Source organism: Hydractinia symbiolongicarpus, chromosome 4 (assembly GCF_029227915.1).
Source record: "Hydractinia symbiolongicarpus strain clone_291-10 chromosome 4, HSymV2.1, whole genome shotgun sequence".
Classification (NCBI taxonomy): domain Eukaryota; kingdom Metazoa; phylum Cnidaria; class Hydrozoa; order Anthoathecata; family Hydractiniidae; genus Hydractinia; species Hydractinia symbiolongicarpus.
The window spans coordinates 8,316,658-8,330,420 of NC_079878.1; the positions used below are offsets into that span (position 1 = coordinate 8,316,658).

General features: G+C 33.8%; 1 protein-coding gene across 3 annotated transcripts in view; it reads left to right on the top strand.

The window, feature by feature from the left end:
* The window catches only part of LOC130641076 (rab3 GTPase-activating protein catalytic subunit-like), a 41,705-nt gene extending 31,010 nt beyond the window's left edge, over positions 1-10,695 (top strand). For all 3 annotated transcript variants that reach the window (XM_057447725.1, XM_057447726.1, XM_057447727.1), the window contains exons 13-25: positions 2,262-2,352; positions 2,578-2,659; positions 2,888-2,942; positions 3,269-3,778; positions 4,224-4,361; positions 4,585-4,720; positions 4,866-4,960; positions 7,653-7,787; positions 8,024-8,120; positions 8,435-8,529; positions 9,198-9,413; positions 10,280-10,318; positions 10,439-10,695. In XM_057447725.1, the coding sequence (XP_057303708.1) occupies positions 2,262-2,352; positions 2,578-2,659; positions 2,888-2,942; positions 3,269-3,778; positions 4,224-4,361; positions 4,585-4,720; positions 4,866-4,960; positions 7,653-7,787; positions 8,024-8,120; positions 8,435-8,529; positions 9,198-9,413; positions 10,280-10,318; positions 10,439-10,624 (1,875 nt within the window). In that variant the 3' untranslated portion in view covers positions 10,625-10,695. The remainder of the gene's footprint in view (positions 1-2,261; positions 2,353-2,577; positions 2,660-2,887; positions 2,943-3,268; positions 3,779-4,223; positions 4,362-4,584; positions 4,721-4,865; positions 4,961-7,652; positions 7,788-8,023; positions 8,121-8,434; positions 8,530-9,197; positions 9,414-10,279; positions 10,319-10,438) is intronic.
* Positions 10,696-13,763: the final 3,068 nt, after the last annotated feature.

Here is a 13,763-nt window from a genome sequence, read left to right on the forward strand (position 1 = left end):
TTCTCTAATTTTTAAAGTTTTAACATTATTTAGGAAGGGGTGTGTTCGATCTGCGTGATCACTTTTTTCTTTGCAATAATACATAAAATAGTTCTGTTCTCGTCACTATGTTTCATAAAATTCATATAAAGGTCATAACATTTTTGTTATTGCATTATACTGTTCACAATTAACTTTTGTAGCTGGCTTGTGTTTTATTTGATGTGTGTCAAAAGAAGAAAGAAAGAAAGAAAAAACAGAAGAAAGAAAAACAAAGGAAGAAAAAGTTTTTGTGCACACAAAAATACACGCTAAAAGATTTTATAAAAGACTAGCCGTTAGCCCGTGGAAAAGTCCACGGGGTCGCCCGTTTTTTAAATTTACCCGTCGCAACAAAGTGGACAAAAGTATATCGCATTTGGTATTGGTGCGCATTTTAAAAATAAAAACATTTTGAGTTATGACATTTCCATCTATTGTTTGCGTGAAAAATTCTAAAAATCGTACAAAGTCCTGGAATTCCCATTTCTACTGGAAAAGCCTGGGAAAAAACGCTAGAAGAGCAGTAAAAATCCCAGCCTTGTCATTATCCTTATTATGTTCTCTTTTTGAAGCCATTCCCATCCTAATTGTTTTCTTAGAATCGTTCTGATAGAAAAGTGTGATATTCATCTGATAAATCCAATAAAATAAAGATTAGGCTCAATGAATAGAAAATATATTGGTGTGGTCACGCATTTTCGCGTCTTTACTTTTAGAAACCAAAATTAAGTGTTAAAAAATAATGATAAAAAAAATTGTGACAAAATCATCAATTACCTTTCTCGTTGTTGGCTTGCTCCAATATTGATGATTAAAATTAATTCTTGCGTGACTAATGCGCTCTGTTTCTTCTGCCTAAAAACCTATAAATAATAAAATTATTATGGAGACATGGTAGACACTGTTGTGAATTTCATGCAATAGAAATATGCATACCTCATTTTTTCATTGTCTCTGTGTTTAAAAATATTTCGTGCTCGTTTTTATCTCTTTAGTTTTCATTATTTATTATATTTGTTTTCTTTATTTTCATGAATTTTACTTTAAAGAGAGCACTAAACGAAGTTTGTACCGCGCATTTATTATTCCATATATTTCTAGCTTACACCACTAAGATACAACATAGAAAGTATCTAATGGAGGTGTTGATTTTGTAAAATGTACTAAAGGGTAAAACTGCTACCAATTACTTTCACACAAATGCGCTAATTAGGTTTCTTCTTATCTTCCAAACGAAATGTTCGCTCAGTGGGCAAAAAACCTTATTCCGCCGCGTCTTAGCACATAAGCTGATAAAAACAAAAATTGTGTTTGTTGATTTCTTTGACTTATCATCAACAAGCTCTATTTTTTTTGCGCAAAAAATATGCACGAAAATTATTTACACGCAGAAAACTGTTTTGCTCATTTCAACACATCGGCACAACGTAAGCGAATTTCAAAATAACGTTTTTGAAATCTTCGTTGTTGTAAGAAAGAAAGTAAGTAAGTAACGGGGAGTTTTAGCGTCCTTAGAGATTTCGTCCTAATGGTGGGCTCTTTGTGCACGCCGACGGTAACTAAGGCCCGCTACAGATACGTATAGGATTGCTTTAACTTGCTCGCCTGCCACATAAGTTAATTAGCGTTCAGTAGTTCGTAATGGGCTGACAACACTACATTCAAAGTCCGCTGAAGTGGACACTCGAACCTGCAACGTTATGATTCCCAGTTGACAGCGCTACCACTACACCATTTTCGTATAGCAAAAAAAATTATTATTATGTTACGAAAACTTGTAAAGCTACGAAAACTTCTGCACATTACCACGTAATTGTAAATCTTCTTTTTCTCCCTTTTGTCAAAAAGCTTGTTACTTCAGGCGACAAGAAATAATATGTTTGTTAATTTCATTTAAAGAGCGGGAAGATAATTAGCAAGAGTAGAAAATAGACACGTACATTTATAGTATGTCTGACTCGTTTGTTGCGGTTGTTGATTAGATTAGAAAAATGAGAACACTTTCTTGTCTATTGAACTGTTATTTGTCTGTTCTTACTCGTTAATGAAAAGAGAGCGCATTTTCCTCTGGAGGTTATCATTCCAATTATTTTTAGTAACAATTTTTCAACCAAATCGTGAAATTAGCGAATTATAAACGCAAGAAAAAAGGTTTAAATAAAAATTAAGGACTGTTTTGACACAAAAAGAATGAATATCTTACTTTAATTTTTATTTATTTATTTATTTTTGATTGACAGGATAAATATCGTCACATGAAATCAGCACCTGTGGACAGTTTGACTTATATGGTGGCTGTGTGTATCTCCTTCGTGAATCACAGCTACGGAGGTTTTAATTGTTTCTTTAAATAATTTTTCCCGCTTTTCACCTTATTGTAATAGATACCGCCCATGCTTCTACCGAGCCAAAAATCCCTTTTTTACGCCGTCCTTTATTGGCGTAATACGCCTTCCCTTTTTATAATACCGTTCTTGGTTTTTTAAAGTGCTAAAGTTTTTTGAAATTCTGTCAATTTTTTTGTCTTTTATTTTTATTTATTTGTTTGTGATAAAGGTATCAGTGCAGTGGCACATTTATGGCATGAGTTTGTTCTTGAGTTAAGATATCGATTGGACAATGTCATACTATTGCCAAGGTAACTATTGTTTATTCAAATATCAACCAATCAGAATTGCATATTATGATGAGTTACCATATTTTTTTTTGCAACTCTTCCTTGATATCAATTTTTTTACATAATTACATAAAAAATTAATTGTTTAAAAATGTTTTTTGCAATCCAGTAGCAAATGTTTTTTTTCTTATAAATTTATATTTATTCTATCATTATTTTTTATACAACCATTATTATCATTTTTGTCAGGTTGGCACAGACAGCACCGAATTTAAATTTTTGTTTATTTCACCAAAAACTTCAGGTTAGTATAAATGAAATTTTTAACCTAATGTAAACTGAGATGTTCTTTTTATTCGGTTACATGTATTGATTTTGGAGTATCGGTTTTAGATGCTTTCAAGCTTTTAATCTTTTTTTGCTGTTCTCATTTTTTATTTGTTTTAACCGTTTATTATACTGTACTTGCTGGCTCTTATTGCGCAGACCGCATCGGCCCCGTTTTAAGCAGTCCCCTGCGGACGTTATATTTGTGTTTTAACGGTTAAGTCATCTTTTAAACGTTACAACCTGCCGACGTACAAAGCAAGAAAATTTTACTTCATGTTACTTTATATATTTTTCTATTAGATGTTAAACTATTGTATTAAGAGAAAATTAGAAAAACATCAAGACTCGACAGACAATTTGAAACGAACAGAGAGTAACACTTCTTCATCTTCTCATATACATGCTTCTGTAAGTTATAAAGACTTCGTGTCAGATGATTTTACAAATGAATCTACCAATAAAAACCATGATACAAAACCACGTGATAACCCATTTAGTGAACTATTAGCTAATATCGAGCGTAGTGACAGTAATTTAAAAACTGAGAGTGTGAGTTATTCTGATCTGAAAACGATGAGTGATTCAGATGATTCTGACGATGAATTTTTTGAAGCGCGGGAAGAAATTGGAACAAGTCTAGAAACATTGAACGTGAATAGAAGTGTAGACGATAACGTGTTAGAAGAAAATCATGTGCCCTTTAAAAGTGACGTATCAGGGACATGCGATGAAAAACCAGACGGTGTTTTAGAAGAAACTAAGATGAAATTGTTATTGAATGACGAACCTTTACGTATTCCTATCACGCAGGTAAGTATATTTCTTATATAGAAAAATCTTATATGTAAATATATATCTTTCCTATAACACCGGTGTAGTAAAACACTAAGGCCCATCCATAATGACTCGAAAATTAGTATATCTTTTGATCCTGTGAGACTCTTGTTTTTAAAATCTCTGTTCCCGAGCTTTGCAACGGGTGCACTTAATCTCGATACTTTTTTCGGCAGCCAAGAGAAGAGAGTAAGAAAAAACAAAAAACAAATATTTATTCCAATCTCCAGTTTTATATGAATCAAAATAGAAAGACTCGAGTAATCAAAAAGGCGAACGGTTCCATCTTATTTAATCAAATAATCTACAAAATGGAAGATATTGTTTACTTCAAAGCATTCTAATTTACATAATGCTAATACCAGCTATCTCGACGTGTTTGTTAGGCTATACCTCCCTCTAACTATTGGTTTTATTTCAGGAAGCGCCACCTCTTACAGAAGATATGCTGCTGGAACAAGAAGACATACTTACACAGCTTGGCACATCAGAAGAGGCTGCTAAAGTGCGTGCTAAAATGCAATCCGCCTCCTTGGTGTCTGACATGGCTTCATTCAAGGTTTTTACGATTATTTTTCCATGTGTAAAGCTTAATGATTCGCCAGAAGAGGAATGCTGTGCGATTAATGCTCTATAACTATTCAGCTGGAGTTTTGTGAATTGATTATTAGTGGAAAGTGAATCCATACCACTGGGTATTGTTCAGATAAATCGAAAAGCTTTTGCTTTTATATTAAATTCTTCACTTTATTTTTGGAGTTTGTTTTCGCTTGGCTATTTAGGCTGCCAACCCTGGCTGTATTTTGGAGGATTTTGTTCGCTGGTATTCTCCCAACGACTGGTTACCTGGAATGGAGACAGACGAAGAGAAGCAAGAGTTAAAGCGGATAATACAAGAAAGAAAGAAGGAAAATAAAGGTTTAAAATCTATTTTAACCATCATATCAGTTTTTTGTTTGTGCAGCTTTACTGAACCTTTTTGAGATGATTTTTACTGTCAAAAATGTCAATGTTCCAATTTAAATAGACTACCCCCTGAAAAAAATGTTATTTATTGTTCTAGATCAAAAGAAATGTTCATCAGATGGGTGGGAATTTGAACTTGATGATGACATGGACATATTAGCAGAAAATCTAGACGATCAAGATTACGCCAAGGTATTTTTTTTTTTCTGTCGTACGTTTTTTCCTTTACATATCTAAATTGCATTATACTGATACGTTCGTGCATTGAGCTGATTATAAGTTTGATGTTAAACGCATTGATTATTTTACAACCTTTTTCTAAGATCTCATATTAGAGAAAATGGATTAAGCACTCGCATGCAATAAAAGTTGTATGAAGTTTGCTTCCCCAATCAGTAGAAATATTTGCAAACTTTCAGTATTTACGTTTTCTCGCACAACGTTTTTAAAGCTTGGTTCCCTCTGTGGTTTAACTTGGGTTTAAATATAAAACCTAAAATGTTTTAAATGTATTTTAAAAATTAAAAAACCTGAGCATTCCCACTCTGTTTTAAAAGCAAAGAACATATGTAGCGTTTCTCTCTTGGTACCAAAAATCACTGCATATTGGCGAATAAGTTCGCTAAGATTCTCTTCCTGTACCAAACCATAGTCACAAGAGAGAGATAGTCTGGGTAATCGGCCATTTCGGGCCGCCACGGCAAAAGTACCTGACCTAGAACGGGTGGTCCGAAAGTAAGGGGACTGAATGTTGTAAAATGGCTGCGGCGAAGGAATTTACATCTGCTGAAGAACTTTTTCGTTCATACACCAGCAAAAGCTGCAGCAAAATTGACAGTAAAGAAATAGTTTCTTGTCTGATGAAGAATTTTGATGTTAAGTCTAATTTCAACAAAATTCTGCAGCTTTGCACTGAGTCGTTGAATAAAGAGGTTTCTTTGAACTTGTTAGAAGATCTGCTTTTGTTGTTTGTCAGAGTAAGAACTTTTTCTTATGTCAAAGATAAACAGCAATTACACAAAATAGCATCTGATGCTAAGAAATCAAAATCACTGCGCACTGAGCTGAAGAAAAAGACATCCTCACTGGATCAAGGTCATTAATAAAATGGCTATCACATAAAAAAAACAGCTATTTTTATAGCTACACATTTATAAAAAATCATTATGCTGGCATAGCTATAGCTAGTGAGCTAGCTGTAGTTTCCGATCCGGACAATTTTGATATTTCGAAATCTCTCTGATCAAGTTTGATAAAGTGATATTTCGGACTGATCGTTTATAAAGTTTATAAATATTGTGATGGTCAGGAAGACTCCAAGTGTATCCACGGATAGTGAATGATAATGAGTCATCAACATATATTTCCAACTTAGGATTGACATGAATATTGTTACATGCCCAAACTTTTACTGCATCAGCAGCAGATATATCCAAATTCCAACCACAAGGAAGCTTAAGCATTTTGGCTCGATTTACAAAATTCTCGAACGATTGATAGCATATATGGGTGGTCGGTTCCACTGTTGTATTTCACTTTTTCTCTGCAATATTTTTTGCTGAAGGTCGTGGTTTGACTGATGTGCTGTAAAAGAGTAAACACAAACATTATATACTTGACTGATGTGACATGTTTTGTAAATGTAAATATAGCTATAGTTATATATATATATATATATATATATACCCTGAAGTAGGAATACTTTTCTCTGGAAAATTCAATGTTGGTATGGAACCAGGAATGAGTGTTTTTCTTTTATCATCTAGAAGAAAGTATTATATATGCATTATTATCACAGTCGTGATTATTATATGTGAAATATCCTTTTTCTGTAGTTGAAATATCTGAAAGTGTATTGAATCACACTTACGTTGTACTATCTGGCTTTGTAGAAAATGCTTCTCACAAATATACAGATTACGTTTATCTATTTGTGCTCTCAACTGTTTATCAATAACGCGATCTTTGATTATCACAGCGACTAGCTTGTCTCTCCAGGATGCGTTGTACTCGTCATTCGCTTGAGTAATTTTGAAAATAGAAATTCCACTTGTTCTACGGGAGCTAGAGCAACCAAACACTGAACAATTAGCTCCAACCATAGTTTATAATACCAAAAAATCCAGGTAAACTTCTGCAAAGTACCTAGCATACAAAGCTTCCCGCCTGTTTTTGAATTTTTGGTCCCCCTAAAAGTAGACTGGGCACTAGAAAATTTCTGAACGCGAGTCAGATACCGGAGCGGAGCTCAATCACGGCGGTACCCAGACTATCTCTCTTTCTTATGACTATGACCAAACTTAGTTTTTTTTCTGCCATTTTTTATTCTCTTTCTTCTGTCTTAACGTGAAAGTACGCAAAATGTGCCCTAAAATCGTTGAAAACTCCTTCGGCATTTGTCGGCGCCTTTGAAATTTAAACCACAATATCAAAAATTTTTGATCTAAGGTTTTATTTTATCTGTGGTTTAAACAGGTTTTATGCCGAAAAATTTAAAACACGAACACGTTCACATTATGCTTTAAAATCTTATTTAAAACATACTTAAAACACACAGAGAACCGAGGTTAACTACTGAAATTAGAATAATTCAAAAATATCTTCATCTTCATCAGATTCACAATTTTGACAGTTGTCACGTTGACAGTAATCACAAGTGGAAACACTTGTGGTTACTGTCAACGCAAGAACATTGTTTGACAGCTGCAAACAGGTTTTATGCCGAAAATTTAAAACACGAACACGTTCACATTATGCTTTAACTTTAAAATTTTATTTAAAACACACTTAAACCACAATGGGAGCCGAGCTTAAGAAATGTTTCCCATCCAGAACTTAGTTAGACTTAAACAGTACGATCTTAATTTCTTTTTTTCATCTATAGTGGACTGAAGAAGGCCATTTAAGTCTGCGCATGCGTGTACCTGGTAATATATGGAAAGAGACGTGGAATACAACAAAACGTGCGCCAGCACGATTGCAGAAACGTTTATTTGACGACACTAAAGAAGCAGAAAAGGTATATAGTTATTTTCAATCAAAGTCACACCTGAAAACCGTGTCAGTTATCGTTAACTTTTTTTGGCTCACTGGCACTTTACATGTGTCCATTTTAGCTGTAAGACTCACTCTTACACAATACCATAAAATTCTTACGCAATGCCATTATCATTAATTTTGGTAGCCATTGTCGAATGCAAATTTCGAACGTATTTTCGGTCAAATCATATCATCAAATCATTTTTTACTACACAGGTACTCCACTTCTTCACCAGTCTAACGCCATCTGAAGTGGCTTTGCACTTATTCCCAGTCGTAGTACAGTCAGGCGTGATCAGGATTTGTGAAGAAGGTAGGACTTTATCATGTTTTAAGAAGGGAGGGGAGGATATGAAGTGAGGAGCACCTATGTTGTTGTTGTTTTACAATTGCTTTTGATATTTAATCACGTATTAATATATTTTTTCTCATAAGGAATCTGGTAACTAGGGTTTCTCTTGTGTAGTAAAACGTGATTTGTGTTGTCTTTAATGATGGCTCAATTGTGTTTTTGGTTATTATCAGTATTTTTTTATTTATTATCAGTATTTTTTTATTTATTATCAGTATTTTTTATTTATTATCAGTATTTTTTATTTATTATCAGTATTTTTTTTATCTTTATAGATGACAGTGTTGAAATACCATCTCTGATTGATAACATTATTAAAGACACTTCAAAACTTTATTCACCATCACCAGGAAATTTCAAGTTAATGGAGGTTTGTTTCCTGCTCTTACTCGTTCAGCTGTTTTTCTCACGGAACGCTCTTCTTTACGGTGATTTTTTGGTAATCAAAAGTGAATAGTGTAAACCAAGTGTTAGATCTGCTAATCTTAAGAACTGAAAATTTTTCCACGTCCATCACTTTTCCGCCTCCAAATTGGCATCAAAGATAAATTAAATTTAATTTGATTTTTCATGATGGAAAGAGACTAATTTGTAACACCTGAGTTATTTGCATTTTCCCTAATTTGGATACTGCAAATGCGACAATGTCAAATTAACCGGTGTTATGCACGTGTATAAAACCTGTTAAGTTTTTTTAAAATTCGATCACTTACGATCTAAGTCATGCCATCAGACGTACTTTGATAGTCTTCGAGTTAGCTAGAATTTAAAATGGCGGGTTACCATGGTTCGAATTCGCACGGAAGTAGCTTGTTTCTTTTTTCTAGGTATTCTCTTAATAAACTGCGATTCAGACGAAAAGAAGTGTGTCTTTGTGTGTAATTAAGTGATTTTACGATTGTAGTAGTTTAAAATTAATATTAGCTTCATTTATTTACCCCTTTTTGGTGTTGGCCAATCAGCAGTGTGTTTTATTACCACTGTTTTCGTGTGGCCATATCGACCTTTTTAACTACCCCTGTTGGTTTCATTTTGTAGAATATTGTGAAGCAAATACATATGGCGGAGATGAAAATCTGTCGTGTGGAAAGTCTACGTTTAAAGTTCTCTGAAGAAAATGCGTCAGCGACAGACACAAACGAAGAAATAGACACTTTTATTCGCAGTTTATTGGAGAAAAATGAAGTTGTAATAAAGGGTGGTACGCAAAGCAGTATGGGAAAACTGATTACTAAACTTCTGCAATATCAAAAGGTGATACACGCTTTTTTATAAGCAATAAAATTTTGGATGAAACTCATTGTTGCTTAATTTTCTGTATTCTACGGGATCGACTGTTATTTTACTTGTTACTTAGTGAATGTCTACTCAGAAAGCCACGTGATGGCTGCCCAGTTAGCTTGGTGCGCCAATCAAAAATCAAACTTAACTTTACTCACATTTGTCGTTATATTACACAACAATATTACAGTGATTCTCTGGACATATTTTGTCTTTCCGATGCGACAGTATACTACGTAAGGTTTTTTTTTTAAAACTGAAACATCTTCTAGATCCTCCCTGTCACCATTCTTATCAGCTCTTTTCTTGATTTTTTTTTTCAACCTTCTTAATGGTTATGTCTTGAGTACCCGTTGTTTATACGAGATAAATCTTTCTTTCGGTCCTTTTCTCCACTGACTACATTGACTACTTTGTCTTGTAATGAGAACACTACATTTTGAAGAACATTTAGTGATTAGATGTGTAGTTGAGATCAGTATGAGTTGGTTTGCAGTATACTGATACTGATAAGCTACCACTGTCGCGATTCACTAGTCACAATTAAGTCTCCTTAGAAAAGTGCTCTAGCTGTTCTGACAAATTCTTGTAGCTATTTATTACGTGAGGGTGTCCAATCACCGAAATGGAGAATAAAATCTCTTCAGCATTGCCAGCCGAAAGTAGAAAACTGAAAAACAAACAAGATATGGTATAGCTAGCAGGTTTGCAACAAGACTAGAACAATGCATACTTCTAGTTTTGTCATTGGCGCATTCACAGTTAAATTTGTCCATTAGATCTCCTATCCAATTGAAAGTATAACTCAGTAGTAATAAAGTTCAATTTTTTCTTTTCAGGAAGAAGAAGATGCAAGCAAGATGCCTCCATTGATGGTGGTAAGAATTTGTTTGGTTCTATTTACCTTTTGTTTTTAAATCACCCCTATCTAGGCGTTGTTTTTCAAATTGTTTGTTACTTATAACCGTGATATTATCTTTGGCACTTGGTATATTTAGGAAACCAAACTAGAAAAAAGATCTGTTGAATTTCCGCGTCCAGCCGGACGAGAGTACATACTAAGAACAACCTTACCAAGACCTAGTAAAACCTCTAGACCTTCTCCGCAGAGGTTGTTTACCGTGATTACACCGGACGATTTTCGAATGGCTGGAAGTTTTACCCAGGATACGACTTTTATTTAGCTTATGAAAAATGAGTCAGATGGAAATTATTTATGACAAATTGAAATTATTATTGTTGTTGTTGCGTATAACTTTGTTGTACCGCTGTTCTAATGGTTTTACAAAATGAGTAAAAACATTCTTCTAGCAGGAACAAATGTTTGATCCTCGATAATTTAACCGGGCTTTAATCCAGTAATTAAAATCCTTGTGTTGACTAACGTACAAAACAAAAAGTTGCGATATGTACGGTGTGTCACTCGTTGCTATGAGAAACTTTCAGCTCTGTTTCTTTGCAAGAATAAGTAGATGCAATTGAAGTAAATTTTTTGTGGTCAGATTGCTTTGTGTGACGTCATGATTCATAAAGTATTCTTTAAATACAGTCCTTGTTCCTAACGTTCAATGTAAACAATGTTATGTATGACGTTAGGAGTCAACTTAACATGCCATGATTGCAAATTCCAACCTCATGCTCTAAAGCAGCTAAAGCGAAAAAATTGCTCTATAGAAGTTTGATTTTGTAAATATGTATTTTAAGGACTAGAATAACAAACATTGACTTCATGTATTCCCTCTCTGGGCAAGTCAGAAATCGTACTGCCAAAAAACTGCTTGTACTACTAGATAGAGCTTGAATAGAAAATGAAAAAAGGGTATATTTCTGTTTTCGGATTTGACATATGCTGTCATAAGTTCTTTCGTAGCTACATTTTATAAAAAAGCAGTGCAATTGTTTAAAACAGGATAGAAAGAGGTTTCAGAAATTGTATGGTTTTTATCTTAGTAGAGAATATGGACAGACTAAGAGGTTTTATTTACTATGAAAATTTACTATGATGATCTAGTGACGAAGTTACAAGCTTACATTTTATATTTATACTTCCGTCAATCACAGAATTTTAAGTACGAACGGACATGTTAGGCTTGACTAAGCCTCGTTCCCAGGGATTGTAGACTTATTTTAGTTTTGTGAATGGGATAAAATTTTGTCTTAAAAAAAACTTGAACTCCCATTTAGAAACTTAAAATAATGGCTTAATTTGATGGATGACGTTTTATACTCCGGTAGTTTAAAATATTTCGCGCAAATAAACAGTAAATTTCCGAGAATTGTAAATATGCACGGGTATTCACTTTTCATTCTTTCAAATTAGAATATGGTTAAAAATATTAGGTTGGGATTTACAAACATCCTAAGGTAAACAACCAGGTTTCTATCGAAAGAAGAATAAAATGATCAAGCTTTTTTGTTTCTTACAGCTTTGTATGGAAATTAATAAAACATCAAGATCAATCGTAACCAAACTCGATCCCAGGACAAGTTGTCTCTTTTTGAATATCGGACAGCAGCGCCGATGCGAGATAAAAAGCCCTGGAAACGAGGCTGCAATCGTAACACCTTTAATTGCTATGTCAATGTCCAGCAGTGCAAGGTTAAAACAATTTCTGCTTTTGAGAGCGGGGTGCACAAGGTATGTTCTGCGGAATGTAATTCGCATATGTAGGGGTCGTGCAGGGTGGGTGGCATTTTGCATTTGCAAATTTTGTCAAAATACGAATTAGTCAGCCTGCTTCGTGTTTCTGTTGTGTTACTCGATAACGCCCGCACCCTGCCCTCTATTTGCAGGACCTTGATACTACATTTACTCGTTTTAATCGTGACAATAAACTATAAATTCGCGTGAATGGACTTTTGCTGAAAATTACTCAGGTTTCCCTTCTACTAAAGATTTTAGCACAGAATATTGTCTTTTCAGTGTAGCTAAGTAAGATATTTGATGTTAGAAACGAAGAGATTAACAAGTAGACGCTTATGTCGTTTCTATTTGAAGAAGAATGCAAACGTTATTGGAATTTAGATTGTCTTTGTGTACTTTACCGGATTTCAATCTATTTTTAAAGAGTGAAGTACACATAGCAACGGTCATGCGAAATAACAATCTCGTGCGCAGGCTGTTTTCAAAGTAACATTTGCTTGTGAAACTTTCAACAATGAAGTTTTCGAGGTAATAGCGCATTGTCCTTTTATTTCCTTCAACAGCCTACATTCGCGAGGTAAAGATATGAATAAAATTTTTGCTTAAAAGTCAAGCTCTCTCGGATGGTTATTTCTTCAACCTCGTACCCAGTGTAATTTTTTTTACTTGTCAACAAAAGGTGAGTGTGCACACGAGGCTGATTATTTCGTTACTTTAGTTACTGCCAAACTAATCAGAAAAAGAAAAACATGAAACAAATAAATAAATGTTCGTCATCTTTTTCTCCCATAAGAGACAGCCTTAAGAGACAGTCTTAAGAGCGTGTCAGCAAAAATCTTATTATTGTGTTGTGGAAAGAAATTCGAAGTAGTTTCGTAGGTTTTCTGCTTGCAACCGATTGAACAGAAAATATGGGTAAGGTGCAACTTTTTGCATTTTCCCCCGTTTTGTTGTTGATGTTATAATTTGCTAGCGAGAGTTTGGGTAATTGACACAAGGGTTTTTCATTTCATATTTTTTTTTTTTTTTTTTTATTATTCCAGGAGTATAAACGTTCGTGATTTTTATTAAAAAATTCTTTAAGTTCTTGGTTTTAATTTCGCGCTTGGAGGTCGGAGGTTTTAGCGACATTAAAGGAAATGATATAATATTTGCAAAAACGCGACTGTAAATAATGAAAGGAAAAATATCTACCAATTTTAATTAGTAAAGTTTCTGACTAAATATTGGAAAAATAAAATAAATTATGCGTATAGTTATTTTTTTATTAATTCTTCTGAGGCCAATTGACATACTAAGAACATGAAAAGGTCCTATTATTATATTTTAGGCCATGGATTGATTATGCACGACCCGTATATGTCACATATCATGACCAAGTACAAATAGCATTTTTGGAATTAATACCCTGCATGTACTTAATAAACTAGTTTTAACTTATCCAATCATTGTTGATATCAAATGTTGTCCAATTCACAAAATAAGGTCTTGTGCAAATCTCTAAAAATTAATCTACAAAAAAGAACAACCAGCAAAATTTACATTCGAAAACTGGTAGGAATTAAGTTTTAATATTCCATATAATTTAGCACTACAACTAGATGCAACCTGTCCTTAGTTTTGATTTCAGAAATGGGAAAAATTGTTGTACATATTATATACAAAACACTCGTGATTCG